At 37.3% G+C, this 18,577-nt stretch overlaps 1 protein-coding gene and 1 long non-coding RNA gene across 14 annotated transcripts in view; one reads left to right on the top strand and one right to left on the bottom strand.

Annotated features, from left to right (window-relative positions):
- The window catches only part of LDB3 (LIM domain binding 3), a 128,651-nt gene that overhangs the window by 4,999 nt on the left and 105,075 nt on the right, over positions 1-18,577 (bottom strand). For 8 of the 12 annotated variants that reach the window (XM_056350724.1, XM_056350731.1, XM_056350732.1 and 5 more), the window contains 6 exons: positions 15,724-15,771; positions 12,818-12,945; positions 6,262-6,562; positions 4,871-5,051; positions 2,558-2,678; positions 1,722-1,837 (listed from right to left, as the gene is read on the bottom strand). In XM_056350724.1, coding sequence (XP_056206699.1) covers positions 1,722-1,837; positions 2,558-2,678; positions 4,871-5,051; positions 6,262-6,562; positions 12,818-12,945; positions 15,724-15,771 — 895 coding nt within the window. The remainder of the gene's footprint in view (positions 1-1,721; positions 1,838-2,557; positions 2,679-4,870; positions 5,052-6,261; positions 6,563-12,817; positions 12,946-15,723; positions 15,772-18,577) is intronic. The other 4 variants (XM_056350730.1, XM_056350734.1, XM_056350735.1 and 1 more) reach the window with 2 other exon arrangements.
- LOC130154590 (uncharacterized) overlaps positions 1-18,577 on the top strand; it is a 59,065-nt gene that overhangs the window by 14,914 nt on the left and 25,574 nt on the right. The window lies entirely within an intron of this gene.

Genomic DNA, 18,577 nt, shown 5'->3' with positions numbered 1-18,577 from the left:
CACTAGTTTCCATTAAAAGGAAGTCTGGGTACACGATCCCCTAGGCAGCTTCAGCATGTCCCAGCAGTGCTTGTGTAGATCATCAAAGAACAGTGGCACACGCAAGCACATGCAGCTAGCTCAGACTTTAAGACCTAGATTCTGATCCTTTCACGTATGATTTTACAAAGGTTCTGATTAGGTGCCATGGTCCCTGAGGTACCATCCTTCCACAGTACTATTATATACTCATTCCTGTTATTACTTGGTATGGGTGCTTATGTGATCAAGGAGTGAGTCATTCAGACAGCCGGTATTGAAAACTAATTACTTATTCTTACCAGTTTATTCTTCAACCCACAGAGCTCTCTGCCTGGCTGCAGTGCCAGGGTTTGAGAATGCGTGTCTGAGGCAGGGCAGCCTAGGTTTAGATCAGCTTAAACTGCCCTGGAATTGTACACAGGGTGGTGCAACGCCACTTGCAAGGTCAGAGTTGGCTAGAACCACTTAAGGAAGTTAACATATCTGAATCTAGGAGTAAGAATAAATGTTGTCCCTAATGCTTATGGCAGGCTTAAAATCAGTGAGTGATAACATCAGTGATGTGCTGCTGCAAGTGGAAGGAAAATCACATGAAAGGATATGAGGATGGCATATTAGAATTTAAAAGTCATGTGGCTATTTACATTTGACTTAACCCACTGAAATAAAGTTAGCTCCTAACAAAAGAAGCTATGCTGCGAGAACTGCATTAGCAGAACTATCACTTCCAGAGAAAGTCGCATTGCTAATTTAAATAAGTACATAAGAATGCAATTAAATGAACAAGCAAGAGAAGAACACAAAATATTCAGAGAAAGCATCTTTTATAAGTGACTAAGAGCTGTTAGTTCATGAAGGAAACTCGTTGTCTGGGTATTCTTTTCCTATGTTAGAATTTCAAAACCACTTCAATTTTCACAGGACACCTGTGTCACTCACTTCCATGTACCCTTGAAAGACCAGTAGCTAGTTTAGTTTTAGATATTTACATTTCTATACTTTCTACTCTTCAGCCTAAATTTTAGAGGTCAACAAACATTACGAATTGTCACTACCATTTTTGCTGTGGCCAACATAGTATTTTTAGCTAATTAGAGGTTCTAGATATTATTACCTTAGCACAGCATTATTAGAGCCAGATGAAAAGTACTCTTTATCATACGGATTTTACTACTTTGTGTGCAGTGTGGGAATATGGCCACACTGTATAGCTGTATGTGCACCACAGATTGATGAGTTTGACCAACTTCTATGCTAATTACTATTCATTCTCTCTAAACAGACTTGGTTTTGCAAGTTTCAAAAAGCATTCTGCATGGAAATACAAATGCACTGCTTTGTAAGATTGTGGCTATACTGTTCAGTATGGTGTTAATTTATTTTAAATCCTGCTTTATCTTTATTTGGTAAATATTGGAAGGAATAACAGCAATAGTGCTATGTATTAATATATGTACTCCCTAAAACTGGATGTTTTATTAGAAAGCACTTGCTTGAGATGGTCAAATTTAATAATTCTAGTACATTTATGGGAGGAGAAGAGAAATGAGTCCCATCCTTCTCCATCTGCAAGTAAAAAATGAAATTCAATCCTCTACATCCTTAGGCATACGTTAGTCATTCCTGCTTTCAGGTCTTCTGATGTTATTTCACTATTTATGAGTATAAAGAAATTATATAGTATTTGATATAGAACCTACAGCACAAATGAAGCAGGTATCATGCCAAGTGTGTCCGAGAGCTTCAATGAATTTATCTCCAGCTTCAACAGGAAAATCACAGCCATGGCATTTTGTGCTGAACAAAGCAATATAATCTAAAATGAAACAAAAAAAACAAACTTAAAACAAACACTTAATGTAATCGTATTAAATCCAAGAGAAATAGAAAGTTTCCAGAGGATGAATTTTTTTACTTTTTACTACATTCACTGAAACACTTGTTTCATTTGTTTCATACATTACTGAAACATTTGTTCCTTTGTTGCAGCACTTAGAAAACAAAATCTCCATTACCACGTCTTGCACATCTGAGCAGAGCTCTTTTCATGTATGTTGGTTGATCCATTTTAGGGTGAAGTAGCAGTACCAGAGGTTGTAATTCAAGCAACTTAGTAGAGACAATGTGGGCAGCAACCCACACATACTGTATAGAAGCACTACCAGAACCCTAAAAGAAGAATTTTTCACCCCATAACATGTAGATTTCCAGTGAGCAGACTCTACCAGGGAAGGGAGGGGCACAGGAAAAAAACGTGTAGGAACAGAAACAGAAAGCAGGCATCATAATACAAAAGGGAGAGAAATAATGTAAGGCATTCTGGGACATGGAGGCAAAAGACCAGGGCTCTTCCAGTCTATCACAAAAAGTGGAGAACAATACAAAGGGAAATACTTGTATATGTGGCGAGTGGAAACAAAATCCATGCTGGATAGGTAACTTTTTTTATTTTGTTCATTAGCTGCTTTATTCTTATGTCGCTTCCACACAAAATGAAGCACATGATGACTGAGCAGACCTGTCCAGTTTGCCATACCTTTCTCACAGTAAGGTTCCCCATCCTCCATGTGAAAGAGGCTATTCCCAAACGGCATCTTACAAGCAGCACAGACAAAGCAACTGGTGTGCCAAGTCTGTCTTAGGGCATGCATAACTTCCTGTAAAACAAACAAACAAACAAAAATCTCCAGCAGAATAGCATGTCATGCAACTACCTACTGGAGAACAAACACAAGGCAAAGATGCTCTAAATTTTTCCCTTTTGTATCAGCCAATTCCCCTCCTCAAAAGAAAGAAGTATGACAAAAATTGGGCTCCTCTGGCAAGAAAGAGGAAATAGGACTACAAACTTTCCAGAACAATGTATTTGCCAAAATGAAACAACATAGTTCAGGCAGCTGTTTGTATCAACATGCCCAGTCGCTGTTGCAGGAGAGATTCTCTACAAAGATTCTGATTATTTGCTCCTTTGTTTTGACACAACTAGTATGAATTCTTCAGTGCAAGAGTATGATTTGTTAAATAAATTTTAAAGAGTAACTTTCTCTCTAAGACCAGGAAGTGCATGCAGGGGATAAGTCTGATGTTTCAAAGCAACTTAGGTTATGCACTAATTTCTTTAAGCTTCTCACAAGAATGCTTTGCAAACTAATGTAAAAATCTAAAAAAAAACAGCAAGGGTTCTTAGATTTTAACTTATGTGATTAGTGAAGATGAGTCTGTGGGTCTGTTCCTAGGCCATGTGGGCCATGTGTTCATCACAACCCTCCATGTTCGGTGCAACTGATGTTCTCTTAAACTGAGCATCCAGATTCTATCAGCTTCTTTCTTCTATCCAGTTTGGATCAATCTCTATTACTGATTCATTCTTATCTTGTCATACAGAAGTCCTCCAAGACCAGAAGCTGCTGTACTGAGCTCTGATACATGATTACCTGCTAATTTGTCAATCTCACTTGTGCCCAAGACAATGTTCAAGTGTATATCTGTCAAACAGTCCAGATTTCAAAGGGCCAGATGTGTAACTGGTGTAAATGAATTTAACTTTGTTCACTTCAGTGAAACAGTATTGATTTACACCAGATGAGAATCTAGATCCTATTTTATGTTGTTTCCAATTATATATGTAGACTGATTCTCTTTAAAAGATTATTTTTAGTCTCCATTGACTATGACAAAAGGGTTTGAAGTCCTCTTCTGTGCTTTGAATCCAGTGAATAGCCAGAATAGTCTGTTTACCATATATCTTATTAGAGAATCACCATTTGTCATTAACTTCTGTTACTGTTTGCAAAACAACTATTGCTGATAAATAGGTTTGTATCCATTTATGAACCTCATTGAGCTAAGAAGCAAAAAAACCAGATTGAGAAATCTTATTAATATAAATAGAGGCAGCTGGCATCTTTGCTATTTTCCTGATGAAAATCCATAATGGGGAACTGATTTGTGCCGGCATTAATTAGGTAAGTTAAGTCAGTACTGTGCTGTAAAATTACTACTGCTGCAGTAGCCATCAAGACTTGGTTGGAGCCAGAGCTTCACCATAGATGTCTGATGCTGCCATCCCTAATTGGCAATTGCACAGAAAAGCATCTAGTCTGTCAGTGCCAACATTTAGACACATGTCAAAAGCTAAGCAGTGAAAAAACAATGTGTACTCCTTGCTTCCTCATTTAAGAGTATCATGTCATATATTCATTATCACTGTATGGATAAATACACTGCTAAAATTATTTTATGGTATTCCAACCTCATCACCATCTTAGGTTTAAGTAGAGCAAATTTACTTGTACCTAAGCACAAGTACATTAAGACAGAAGTGGCATCTATTTTTGCCTGTATTTTCTTAACTATAAGAAGTCAGCAGAATTCCTCTTGGCAGCTGTGTTGCTAGCTACCAGCGAGGTGCAGCAAGAGCAATGGGCCTCTTCCCAAGATCACTGATTTCTCCATTGAAATTTAGGCTAGGTCCTGTGTAAGATAGAATACTCCAGTTCAAGTCTCTTACTATGAACATAAGGAAAAGACAGGTAAAAGTAACATAGTGTGTATCGGATAGCGAAGAACTATCCAGAAAGTGTTACTTACTTTGCACTCAGTGAGATGGTAATTGGATTATATGTGCTGTCTATGAATTGAATAAGGTACAGAAACATCCAATATTTCAGCTAGATAAAAATTACTATAAAATAATTTGTTTCTTATTCTGAAATAATCAATGGGCTGGGACATTATTATGTAAAAAGGGGAAATAATTAAATATTTACATTCATTGCTTACAGTCTAAACTATTTCACTATTTCCATGAACAATGCAGCTGGAGAAAGGGTTAAGCTTGTTCTCTTACCCCCATGATCTTAGTGTGGCATCTGGCACAGGTTGGTGCAAAGAACTGTTCATAACAGCGCTCACAGTACACACTATTCTGCTCTTCCACAAAGCACATATCAGCCAAGGATGTCTTGCAGTAAGCACAATTGAATTCTTCTGGGTGCCAAGAGCGACCCATGGCTACCAGGAAAGGACCCCTGTAAACAATCATAGTTGTCTTATTTGTATTGCAAAAAGATTGATTGACCCTGATTACAAACCCACTTTGTTAGACACTGCATACACGTATAACAAGCATTCTGCTTGAACCATGAAGGTACCTATTGAAATAAGATCCAGAAGCTTGAACAGAAATGGTCTTTTTCGAGCACACTACTCAAACACTTTGCCAGTTGGTTAAAATATTTCATTGTTATTCAGTCTTATACATTGGATTTACAGACAACTGTTGGAAAAATCATCAATTATTTTCATATCTGCACAGCTATAAGTGGTCTTTGCAAAGACAGCAGGAAAAGGCCAAGGGTTGTAACACAGAAGATAATGCTACTATTTGAATACATGAAAAAGCAGGCAAATTTCCAAACCTACACACCCACACCTCACAATAGCTCCTAAAGTCCCTGCCTTTTTTCATCTGAGAGCACACTGCATGTGGCATGTTCTAGAAATGTCAGATTATCAGATGATGACTTGCTGTTTGATTATATGGAATACACATTAAATTCATCTTGGTGATTTACTCTTGATTGTAATTAGATATAGTGATTATTACTGGAGTCTATCTATTTCAGAATATATAAAGGGCAATAATCAGCAGTTCCACGTCACCAAACCAGCTCCTTTAGTGGGGGAGACTGTCATTATACATGGATTACTTAAAGTTGGTTAGCAGTCCACAGGGTAACAATAGGCACTGGTCCAGCAGAATGAATTGGGAGAGGAGAAGGGAGAGGCATGCTATGAATCACTGGTAATAGAGTGTAGGCATTATCTTTCGCCAGACACAAAAGCAACAATTACATTTGGCTGCTGTTCCAAAATGATGTCTCGTTCCTTTTCTCTCCATAATCCTCCCCCCCACCCCCCAACTCTCCCAGTGAGGCTCTATGTACCTCCTTCAAGGGGTACCTTAGGACCAGAAACTTGTTTAAAAAACAAACAGTGATTTACCACAGCATCCAAGAAACAAACAATTAGCATGTATAACTTTGCAGTGATAAAAAGTGAACCACACAATAGCAAAATGAGCTCTGGAAATGTTAAATTAATGATGCAGACAACAGACATCCCTCCTGGGTAATTTAACTGAGTCTTAGGCTCTGGTACTGTATATTAATGTACAATAACCAGTCCCTCTGATATTTTTTCCCTGCTTCGTCCCTCTTCAAAACCTCATGACCTTACCGAATTATGCTGTTACAGTGCCCACAGAGAGGAGTTCGGCTGCTGGCTGGGAAACGCTCAGCCCTCTGAACTGTTCCCCGAGCTATTGCAGGAGCCTGGGAAGAAGTTGAACCTGGAGATGGGTAGGCAGAAGTTGAGGCAGGAGATGGTACTGGAGCACCCCGTGGTAGGATGTGCTTTGTGACAGTGGTGGTGGTTTTTCCAGGTGCAAATTTCTGGGAAAAGGAGTCATCTGTTACCCACGGAGGGCGGCTTGCAGGCTCAGTGTTGGCAGGGGTGTAGGAATGCGCTGGTGCTGGTGCTGTTTTAAGTATCCCAAAAGAAACCAAGAAGTATTTTAAAGTCTTTTCTTCTGATGGCGAAACAGCAACACTTACCAAAGGGTACTCCATGACACACAAAAATTAAAAGCTTCAGATGACACTTAATTATGGCCTGTCCCATTATTGCTGATTAACTCTGGACTGAAGCCAAAGTTATCAGTACAATCACTGACTTTTAATCCACATGCATTACAGAAGTCATTGCCTACTGGCTTTTACAGATTTTATGACGACCGTTTTCAAGGGCATCTCTTCATTTTCTAGTAGGAATAGACATGGCAATTCTGTGATAATTTTAAAGACTGCCATATAATCCGTTCAGGGCAGGTTAAAAACAGAAAGGCCAGATCACATAATAACATTTTAGATGGAATTCCCCATACTTTCAATAGAAGTTATGCTTAAATTTTAGTCTCATTATATTCATTAAAATGCAGCATTTTCCACAGATGGCACTGTTATCTATCATTTGTAGGTTTTACTCCTAGGTGTCTGAAGAAGAACAGGCTCATACAGGGAGCACAGAGACGGAGAGCACTGGAAGCAATACTGAGGGGAGCCAGTTCAGCTCACATGACCAGCGAGACAATGCCAACAGCACTTAGTGGAAGGCCAGACTTGCGGTTACGACTGATCTCAGTTCAGTTCTTGGCTCTGCCACAGACTTCCTGTATAACTTCAAGCAAAGCATAGTATCTCTGTGCCTCAGTTCCCATGTATAAAATAGAAATATTATACTTCCTTTCTTCCACCCTATCACATAAAATCTTCAGTGCAGACTGCCTCTGTGTTTGTATGCACCAGGCTCTAATCTTGGGTGGAGCTTTATCACATAAAAATAAGCAGAAGCTAGAGCCTGCACATACCAACAAGTTTTCCCATTGCCCTGCTCTTTTCAAAACGTCAGATCTTGCATTGTGTAGGACTGAAGTCACTGCCTGAGAAACTGCCTCGCTTTGCCAAGTACAGGAGCACTAAAAGCAGTTTTTCCTTTGCAAGGAAAACAAAGTGAATTATTGTTGGTTTGTGTGAGGAGGAACAGAAGCTTGGAGAGTTGAAGTGTTTTGCCTAAATGAGAGAGCACAGATTTGGGAACAGAAGTCAGTTCTCCTGCAGCCTAGGCAAACACTCTGCATAGTGGATTTGAGTGCCAACTAAATGATGACCAAGTACAGCATTTACAATTAAAGGGGCTTGCAGGTAGAAAGGGATTTCAACCAAGAAGAGGGTTCTGAATGGGGGGAGAATGGATCTTTCTGGATAATTATGTGGTGAGAAGATTATGTTCTACTTAACGTTCCTCCCGTAGCCCACACCCTGCCACAGAGAATAACAGGCATTGATCATTGGCAACTGCAGGTGCTTAAATTGCATATGTATAATCCATTGTGATCATCCTAGTGATCTTTGATTTTCTTCTTTTTACTGAGTTCAGAATCTAATGCATCGTCTTGGTAAAACTTTCTTATGCTACAGTATCAACAAAGTTTCTGCCTCACAAAACTGTATCCCACCTTAGCTTGAGGCTTCTTTTTTTTTTTTTTTTTTCCACTTGGGAATGGTAAACAGCGTTTAAAGATTTCAGAACAGAGAGTTTATATGCAATCTCTTTAAATCCTGAGGCTGTTGCTATTTATGAATTACGGTATTAAGCTAGGTAAAATTAGAAGGCAATGTTTCATCTCTAATTGGTGAGTTCAAAAGGCTCCCACCTATGAGGCTCTCTAATTAAATAAGGTGACTTCTAGCTCACTCCGTTTTGTGAAAGGATTCTCCCTCCCCCAAGAGCCAGTTCTTGTTTTGCAAAGTACAGAGTGTATCCCACGGAGGGCCTAACAAAATGGTCAGATATTCAAACCCAGAGTTCCAGAAGTGAGGAACAAATGCAGTCCAGGTACCATTTTTAGGATCTCTTTTTCTATGGTTGTCTTTAGTAAATTCATCTTACAACCTCTTGGTTTTTCACTTTTTCTTCCTTAATCTCTCAGTGTCAGTATTTTGATTTTTCCAGTTTGCTTATTCCAACTAATGCAGACAGCATATGATTTATCTGAGTTCAGATTAATCTAGACTCCTTTGAAGGATAAACACTGTGGAAGGATCTTTGTCTTTCATTCTCTCTACTGTCTATTTCTTTTTACTTTATCCATCTTTTCCACTTGCCACAGTAAAATAAAGCAGCCAAGTAACATTTTTTCCCAGTTGCTGAAAGAAGATACCAGGGGAATTATTGCAAAATGACAAATGCTGGGTGTTCGCAACTGGTCCAAGTTCTCTTTTCAGCCATTATGATTTGTTTTTACAGGCTGGATTTATTACAATATATTTTCCTCTGTGAACAAACTGGATATTGATTTTAAATACTGTCATTGCAATGTATTAGAAATATTTCACCAATTTTGAGATTGTAGCTACTGTTACTAAGAGGGAATTATTATCTTATTATTCAACAGCTATATCCCTAAGCTTATAGGCTCTTAGTAGCTACTGCCATACAAATGCACCTTGCATGTTTATGTATTTCATTTCCAATAGACATGCAGCAGATAAAAGGTGCTGTTTGCTGGTTAAAAGTACTAAGATTCAGTATAAGAGAATAGATTCTCAAAATATCAGTATTATATGAGCTGACCCTGAACTGTTCAAAAATGAGCACTTTAAATAATTCAGTAACCCAGCCTCTATCACCTTGTTTCTCTCAGCCCTCAGACTCTCTTAAAGTAGGAGAGAAAGAATGGGACTATTGTTATCCGGAGAGCATGGCAGAGAGGAGATCTCTTTTATCAGCCCTAGGAACAAGCCAGTTCCTTGCTGCTGGGGAATTTGGAATTCTCCCCATCAACTCTTCATTTATGGTCAATGGATATTTTCCCTCTAGGAAAAAAAGGTGCGTTACCAGAGATTAATTTAGTAAAGTAAAGATTCATATAGTTGCAAATGCTTTAGTCTTCGATACTAGCTTGCCCTGTGAAAAAAAATTTCCTCTTTTTTTGCTTTGTTAGTAGAACACATGATTGTTATTCTTAATAATAATTTTCCATTAACAAATGTAATTCATAATCACAATAGATTTCACTTATTCTACACTTAGTGGCCACATCCTTGAAGCTCCAAATTTTCTTATATACTGTTCCAGTACATAGTAGAAGACGGCCAAAGCAGGTAATGCAACTATTCCTTTATAAGAAGACACTATTCTTACTCAGAAGAATGTCAAATTAAAGATGGTATGTAACCTGCTGCTTTAATATTGAAGGTGCTTAGGATTCAGTGAAAAGGTCATTGAGATCTGTGGGAACCTTTCTACCAATTTCTAAAAGAGCGGATCAAGCCTTTACACTTGAGCACTTTTACATACATGAGTAGTCCTATTTGGACTTACGGATTTAAAAGGAAAGATCTGCTTTCTTACTTCTAGGTATCATGTTACTTCGTAGTATGAAACTGGCATTTGAGTTGCTTGGAATATATAAAATCATTATTCTAGTCTGGGAAAGCTTACAAGAAAGGAATACACAAGTATTTTCTGCCATCTAGTGGGCTTTGTTCAGAAAAGAAGTCTACACTCCTTTTAAAAATTAAGAAAATCACAGGACAGAGAAGGGAAAGGATTTCAGAGTTCTCTGCTTTCCCTATCGGAAGATTTTTAGCAGCAGAAAATTCCCACCAGAGTCAGGTTAGACAAAGTAGTCCTCTTTCTTCTCTTTAAAGTGTACGCTTACTGATTACTTCCATCTGAGCCAGATATTCAATGATGCAGTTTCATTTTGAGATTGATTTCTGAGTAAACAAGATTTAGCCCCATTATTTTTTTCAATCTGAGACAGATTAAAATAGTCTTGTAAACCCTCTTAGTGATTCATTCAGGTTTCTAGATATTGCATATATGAAGCTATTGGTGGGTGTTTTAATCTGCAAGTTGCTGGGCCACATTTTTAAGGGAAGCAGGTAATTTCATTCCCATTGACACTGATGGCTAGCATAAAGACCTTCCCTTTCTAAATTCTACATTGCAAATTCTCATAGTAATCTCTACTATTTTGGCCTTTTCACACAGTGGATTTACAGAAATAGAAGTCTAAGAAATTATTTGCTAAAGTGAGAGTGCAGTTATTGCAAAAGCCTGAGGTTGCACTTAGATTGGAAGAAAAGATGTACTTTGTGGTCCCGTATGTCACAGTCAGAGAACAGCTGGTCCTCTCAGATTGCATTTTACACTGCAGGACAGAATTTATATGCATTGACAAAGTTGAGTGAGTAAGTTTTCTAACTGTCTTGATGGTTTGCTTCAAAGTACTGCTGATCTTTCCCATCTGTGACAGGAAATGCTGTTTCCTCCATTTCTTCCTAAGTGACAATTTCCCGTTTGCTCAGGACTGGAACTAGGACTGTGCTGTAGGGCCAGCTCATATTCCCAAACCAGTATGAAGTGCTACTGCATCAAATATATAAAAATTCAAAAAGTTACCAAAAGAAACGCAAACATCTTCAATAAAATCTCTGTCTGTAATCTCCTTTGTACCCAAGTCACTCTGGGGTTCAATTAGAAAGGTATTTCAGAATCCTTTGCCAGATATCTCAAACTCCTAAACAATACAGGGAGACTTACTACTTCTTTCTCTGCCAAACTTAATTTAATTTTAATTTTGTCTCTGTAATATATCACATTATATATTATTCTGAATTTTCTCCTGTTCTCTGGAGTCCATTACATCCTTGCAGTGCCTGCAAAATGAGAATTTTACACATGCAGGCAGACAATATATACAGTTGAAGTAAGCTTGTTGTATATGTAGTGACAAAACAGAGTTTCCATATTCTGTATTTTAAATCTTTGTTGGGAGGGAGTGGGGCTCAAACCCAGCAATATAAGAAACAAAGAAGATGTCCATTACAGGAGATAACAAAAGCACTGCCTCTTATTCTGAGTCTAATTCAACAGCCAGCTTTTTCTTTAACAGATTTAACTCCTAATTGGATATAGCTACAGATTTATTTCTGTGGCAGGTTGGTATATTGAGAACTGGAGTTTATACTTCCCCCAAATAACCATGGGACTTAGTATCTATCGGTGCATTTAGGAGATATTTTGACTTGTCACAGTTTGCTCTGTTCTGGATTATGGAAATAAATCATCTGTCTTCATCTTTCCTTCTTTTGCAAGATAAAAATAATAACATTTGCCTTCAGTGAGAACATGGTATATGCTGACACACTTAACCAAAAGCAAATGAGGAGAAGCTGAAACCTTTATTTACTTTGAGACCCTTAAACAGCCCATGATAGCTCTGAACTGGCTTTTTCCAACTTTATATCTCAAATATAAAGATCAATCAATTGATCTGTCTGTCGTCTTTATGTCCAAGCAAAATTTCTGCATTGGTTTCATTTCAGTTGATCTAGAGATAGAGCATGACAGAATACAGAGTTTAAGACTGTTAAGAATTCTTGGCCTTTTCATATTTACTTGACTGTCAAGATATAAATCAACTTCTAAATTCTCTTGCTAAGATCAGAACAAACTTAATTTGAAACAGAACTGCATTGAGACTTATATTGCTGCCTTATTTAATTTATTCATTTTGAAGGTTCACATTTTGGTCATCAATGGTTTTAGAAGTTCACTCCCTTTGTAACACATTAATACAAAGGGAATTTAAATAACATCAAGGAACATATTTTCCACATGAATGAATAATCAAATATATTTGTTCGGTAACTGGATCTATGGGAAATGGAAGCATAGCATTATGAAGCGCTTTAATAGGTCATTCTTTATTTCAAATATAAGCCTTATCTATTTTGCAAATATATCCTACTCAAGCTACCTTCACTTATTTTATCTCCTTCCTGAGCTGTGCATTCTTAAGGTATTTTATCAATTCTGAAGTGTCATTGGGCCCCTAATTGGGTGTACTGGGTTATTTTCCAAGAGTATTTCTTTTGAAAAATCAGGCTACACATTTTATATTACAGTCTTTTCCCTTGCTTTTATTTTTCCTCCATTTGTTCCACATTTTCACGCCAAAGCAGAATACAAATACAACATAATCCTTTGTCTTCAGATAGTCTGAACAAAATTAGCAACTAGCAGCATTTGGTTCGATGTATTTAAATGTTTCCTGATCTGTGTGTGACCTACTGCAAAATGTCCATTCTTTGCATTATCTTTTTCTGAAAGAAATGCGTGTGCATTTCTTCTGAATCCTTTCAGTACTTTGAAGTCACCTTACCTGGTTGGTAGACAGAGGGCTTTATGCTGGCAGTAGTAACAACTCTCATTTTTGAAGTAGCAGAAGGAGCAGGACTTTCACCGTAGCTTCCAGAAACTGGCATTGGTGTATATGACTGGCTTGTGTTTCTAAAAGCAAAATGAAGGTATGAGCAACTTTATAAACAGCAAAAGTTACTGATTGTGAAATAACAGATCTGGCAGCTTCCAAAGCACTCCAAGAGGAATGGTCCTTGAGAGCTACAGAGAGAATACTGTGAGTGAGATTCATTAGTCTTTACCATTGCTCAGAAAGGTTTGGACAATTCTTTGGAAAGAAAAATTATCTGAATAAGGCTTTTAAATAATGCCACGTTGCTCTTGCTGTTGCGGAAAATAGCTTACTGAAGGAATATGACAAATTTATTAAAGGAACTGTCAGTTTAACAATAGATCAGACTTCAGGAATATGCATACAGAGTTTGGGTTTTCTGTCCCTCTACAAACAGGCCTTTTCTTGTCTAAAATAAATCAATAAGGGATATCTTGCTGACTTAAAAAGATACTGGCTCAGCACAATTACTACTACTACAAATGCTAACTACTGTTTATAAGCACTGTACTCATTTCAAAAAGATTACAGTGACCTTTAATAAACTTCTGAAACTAACTTTTCCCTATTTAGGCTGAAACCACATTTTATGTTAATTTTTCTAATGTTCAGATTCAGCTAACCCAAAAGCAAATGAAATGCAATATTATGATGCAATTTCTGCATTCCGAGATTAAAAGCATTTGCTCAGGATTCCAAACATCAATAAGAAACAGTTTTTCTCTATTTTATGACTTGGATGGTGATTCCCAGTTTGATTATAGTAATACATCAAAATATATGCCTCTTCTATTTGCCTGTTACTTAGGATGGTTCTATTTGTAATGACTTTGCTTCACAGACCACTAACAGAGCATTACATACAAAGCAAGCAACAAAATAAAGGGAAGCAACAGATACTGAGATGTGTGCAGTAATAACCATTCACTATTGAACATCATTGTTATTCACCCTGAAAACATAGTTTTACTTTCTTTTCCCCTTCATTTTCACTGTGCATGAACAAGGTCCCTATCCATTTGTGCTGACAATTTAGAAGTTATTTCCATAGTGGCTTTGTCTCTAGGAAAACATTGGTCAGCATGAGAAATGAAGCATTCCGTTTTGCCAGACCATTGGTCCATCTTGACTTGTACCTTCTTCAACAGTGGAATTAGATGCTATCTGGAGAGAACACGTTATCATTTTTACATATGGCAAACCCAGAAAATTCCTTCCAGTACAGGTTAAAAATATTCTGACAAATGTAAACTTTTGATTTTGAACAAAATAAACCTGTTCTCACAACACAGCCTTTTGCTACTCTGACAGTGCTTAAAGTATAGATCTGGTTTGCATAGCACTGATGCCTCAGGCTAATTTATTTTACCTATTTAGTTAGACCTAGAAACGTTGCTGTTGCTACAGTGACTATAGGTAATTATTTCTGTACTTAGTCTAGGGCTTAGGGCTGGATTTGGGTTCACTATACCATGAGTAAACAGATAAACTCCAAGCTAAACTATTTTAGTGGGTTTGTATTCACTGTAAATTCTGTTGTGAACTGTGCTGTGATTTTGAACCGCCAAAGCTGTTCTAAACACAGTAAGACTTTCTACTTTCCATTCTCACCATCTATTTCCTGTTGATACTTCCTTATCTGTAGTGCACACTGTACTTGGGGTCACTGAGCAGAGGATCGTTGCTCCTACCGTAGGACAGGCAGGAAGATTTACACTTCAGGTACGCTGGCTTCGCATACAGCCTTTAGCTAAACACACACTATCAAGACTTTTCCTTGTTTTAAAATCTACTATTCAGGGTAAACTAGACAGAAAATCAGTAAAACATACTTACCTTTACAGGCTTAGTGATCAATATTTACAATGTGGATTAAAAGATTTTAAACCATGTGTCATACAGCCTTAATCTGAAAACACATACACTCAGGAAAGTCTACTCCCAGATGTGCAGGTCCATTGGCAGAAAGACTCATTTGAAGGTCTCTTAATGCACAAAATACATAAAGAAGTTCTGAACCAGATTAGTGATATTTAGACTGTCATAAAGAAAGATCGTTTTTCAAAATACAAATGTTTCCCAAAGCTAATAGCAGGTAATACCATGCCGCTATATTTCCTTGTATGTTCAGGGAAATGAAGTTGAAAAAAACAAAAACAACACACACAAACCCCACCCCCACCCCTCCCATATTCATAGTACCAAAATCATGGCAAAATTAAGTCAACTACTGAACTCTTTTACATAATATGATGCATATTAAATAGAGTAAGGAAGATAAAAAGGCTTGTCAAAGAGAAATAAAGTGTTATGCTACATCATTAAGGGTTTTAGTGAAGTTAAAAGATTTATCAGAATTTCTGCTGAAGAAAAGGAAGTAGCATGTGATTCAAATAGAGGGGAAAAAGGAGAAAAAGAGAAAAAAGAAAGAAAAGGAAAAAGGAAAGAAAAGAAAGAAGAAGAAAAAAGAAAGAAAAAAGAAAGAAAAAGAAAAGAAAGAAAAGAGAGGTGAGAAGAGAAAAGAAAGAGAAAAGAAAAAAAGAATAAAAAGATGTCCTAAGGACCAAAGATGCTTTAATGGAAAAGGAAGCAATGGCATCTCGAAAAGCAGTGAAAGCACCCTTACTGAATTTATCTGTAGCAGCCAATGGCATGTGATAGGCAACGAATTAAATGCTGGCTCTGAAAACTATTAGTTGTCAGAAAAAGAAAGAGATCATTTTTATGTTAACACTTCACTAAATGCCTACTAGCAGCAATAAATTGGTTTGTTAAGTGCTTGTAAAGTAGAGTAGCTGCACAACACATTTTTATACCTCTTCTTTGACTGGTAGCTGACGGAGGTGGAAGAGTGCCGGTTGAAACTAAAATGAGACAAAAGTTGTATTTGAAAAAATGTACCAAGAAAATCGAGATATCTTGTCTTACAGTGACTTTCCTTATGAGTAAGAGGTGCTCTTAAGTGCTAAAGTAAACAACATGTACATACTTATAATCATATAAGATCAGTATTACATTTTTCTTCTCTTATTCAAGCTAGGAATCATAGTGAAACCTGACGGATGGTAACATAAAAAAATGAGCTGAGTATATTGCTCCATTAGTCACTGTCATTCAGTTTTGCTTATTCTTTAGTTGTGGAACTCTAATTCAACCACTGGGCTGTTTGCTTTGACATTCATCATTTATATGTACTAGCACAGAAAAACAAGTAAGAGTTTCCTTTTTTCAGTATCATAAGCTCAAGCTGCATCAAATCTTAAAAGCAAGCCTTGAATGAACCAAAGTCAAAACAAGCCTTGAATGAACCAAAGTCCAAAGATCAGCTAAGTTTCCTAGCTTATAAGGCAACTAGGACAACCCCACAGAAAAGACAGGCTTGGAAGTAGTTGAAGCAACAACACCAAGCCATCACATTCAACTTTTCCATTGCAGTACCATTCTATTGTTCATTTACTAAATGGAGTCTTAGATAAACAGGTAGATATTTTTTTTTCTTGGGGAAACAGCATCATTTCGGAACATAAATGATTAATTTCTGAAAATACAGGAAGTATTTAAAAGCCTGCACAATATATGATCTGAGAAACACGGGGATTCAGAATGAACACTGTCTAAATGCAGAGCAGTACAGGGCTACATGGCATCAATCACATCCCAAAGGAGTACAGCCCACATTTGCCAGAACTACCAGAAGTCTATCATATGCCAGTTATTTTCTTAGCTTCTGGAGAAGAGTTTTTCTTCCCTTTACCACAGACAGTGCTTGAATTAAAATCCTAAGATCTCAGAAGCTGCACCTTCCTTTTAGAACCATAATTGTAGCTCTTTCCATTGTTTCTCTTGTTTTTGTATTCCCAGAGTGCTGTCTCACTGGTTGCCCTGCTTTTACCCTCCAGATGGAATAACCAAATGCATAAAGAGCTTCGTAGCTTGTTTAAAACACTCCTGCTATGCTTTCTTCTTTGTAAGTAAGATTGTAAGTGAAAAAGTAAGATGACATGGCAGATTTAAAAGCAAGAGTAGCGTGATCAGTTAAGTATTAATGACTTAGTTCAAACATTCCTGTTTAGGAACATTATGAAGCTTTTACTCATGTTACGTGGTTATGCATATGGCCTTGCTCACAAAAGCAAAGTCACTATAGAAGAGGATCTACCAAAATTCAAAATCAGATTTGAATAGTTAAGGACACTGATCAAGAAATCCTCCTGCATTTTCTTGGTGGACATTTTTAAGGTATCTAGAAGGAAAAAACACCAACAAACACTGGAAAAGTGCTGGTAAAATCTCAGCCTCATTCTACTTGAGCATGTTTTACAGGATGGGGATACTGTTGCAACTAAGGTAATCCATATTTTATTTTTAACTAAAATTATACAACACGCTGCAATGCTCCAATGGTGTATGTCAAGTGGAAACTGGATTTTTAAGTCTGTATTTTGGCATGCTAATGAACTGCTTGATTTCTAAATTAAAACTATCAGATGCTCAAAAATTTGGATTATAAATTAATTTAGAGGCCTGGTTAAGTCCCTTAAGTTTGAATACACTAGCTATAATACATAACAGTTTTTAAAACAAACATAGAAGTAGTGCACAAAGATAAAAACCCTATTTCAGCTGCAACAAACCCCTCCAAATCCAGACGGAGTTTGCTTCTTGCACCTGACTATCAGGGGAACGATTTTTTACAGGTCCTACAAGTTTCTGATTTGCCTTTATGTTCCAAGGCTTGCTGAATTACTGGACTTCCAGGGCAAGCATTTGCTATGACAATAACATTTGCCTGCTGGTAATGCCTTGAAGTGTATGTCAGCATGATACCTGTGTCATCTGTTGGCCAGTAAGATTTTAGGGCAGTAGTGTATAAAGCTGATATGCTGTAGATCTTATATCTTTGACTTAAGTAATTGCCAGATATGAGCAATAGGTTTTAGCAGTCTGATTAAAGCATTGCTTTCTGAAATGGACAGCTGGTTTTCATAGATTCACAGAACCTTTCAGGGTGGAAGAGACCTCAGGAGGTGTCTCATCTAACCTCCTGCTCAAAGCAAGGTGAGCTCTCCGGTCAGACCAGGTTCTCAGTGTTTTATCCAGTGGTGTCTTGAAAACCTTCAAGAACGGAGTGCATACCTTCCCAGACAACCTGCTTCCTTTCAAAGGGGCAAGAAAGGGTAAAATGCTCCATGCCAATTTAATGCATGCGATAAAAGACAGTTGAATTGCAAGTAAATTTTAATATCTCAAGGTGATCTTTTTATCCTTATTACTCATTAAAATTGTGATTCACACTGATTAGTCCATGCTGATACATCACTACAAATGAATTTATAGTTTCAAGGCCTCACACTGCCTCCCTTCTCCCCGCTAAAGGAATGTGAAATTAAAGTGAAATGGATAGAGGCTCAATCAAGAAATAGTATTATATTAGGTCTAAGACAGCCATGCATGTAGTGTCAACAAATAATGGCTATCTTTACACTAATTTATTAGCTTTTTATATGTAAATTATACATAATTGTTGCTTAATTGTCATTTTGAAGACAACAATGAAAACATAGCTCTTTTATGGAAAAGCAGATTTATTCCAAAAGATAACAGAAGATATCTGCATCTAATTCTTATACCAAAAGCTATACCAGCAGTTGTCAATCTGTCCCAAGTAAC

The sequence above is a fragment of the Falco biarmicus genome, chromosome 9 (assembly GCF_023638135.1).
Source record: "Falco biarmicus isolate bFalBia1 chromosome 9, bFalBia1.pri, whole genome shotgun sequence".
In the NCBI taxonomy this organism is placed as follows: domain Eukaryota; kingdom Metazoa; phylum Chordata; class Aves; order Falconiformes; family Falconidae; genus Falco; species Falco biarmicus.
This window is presented reverse-complemented; position numbering and strand designations above follow the sequence as displayed.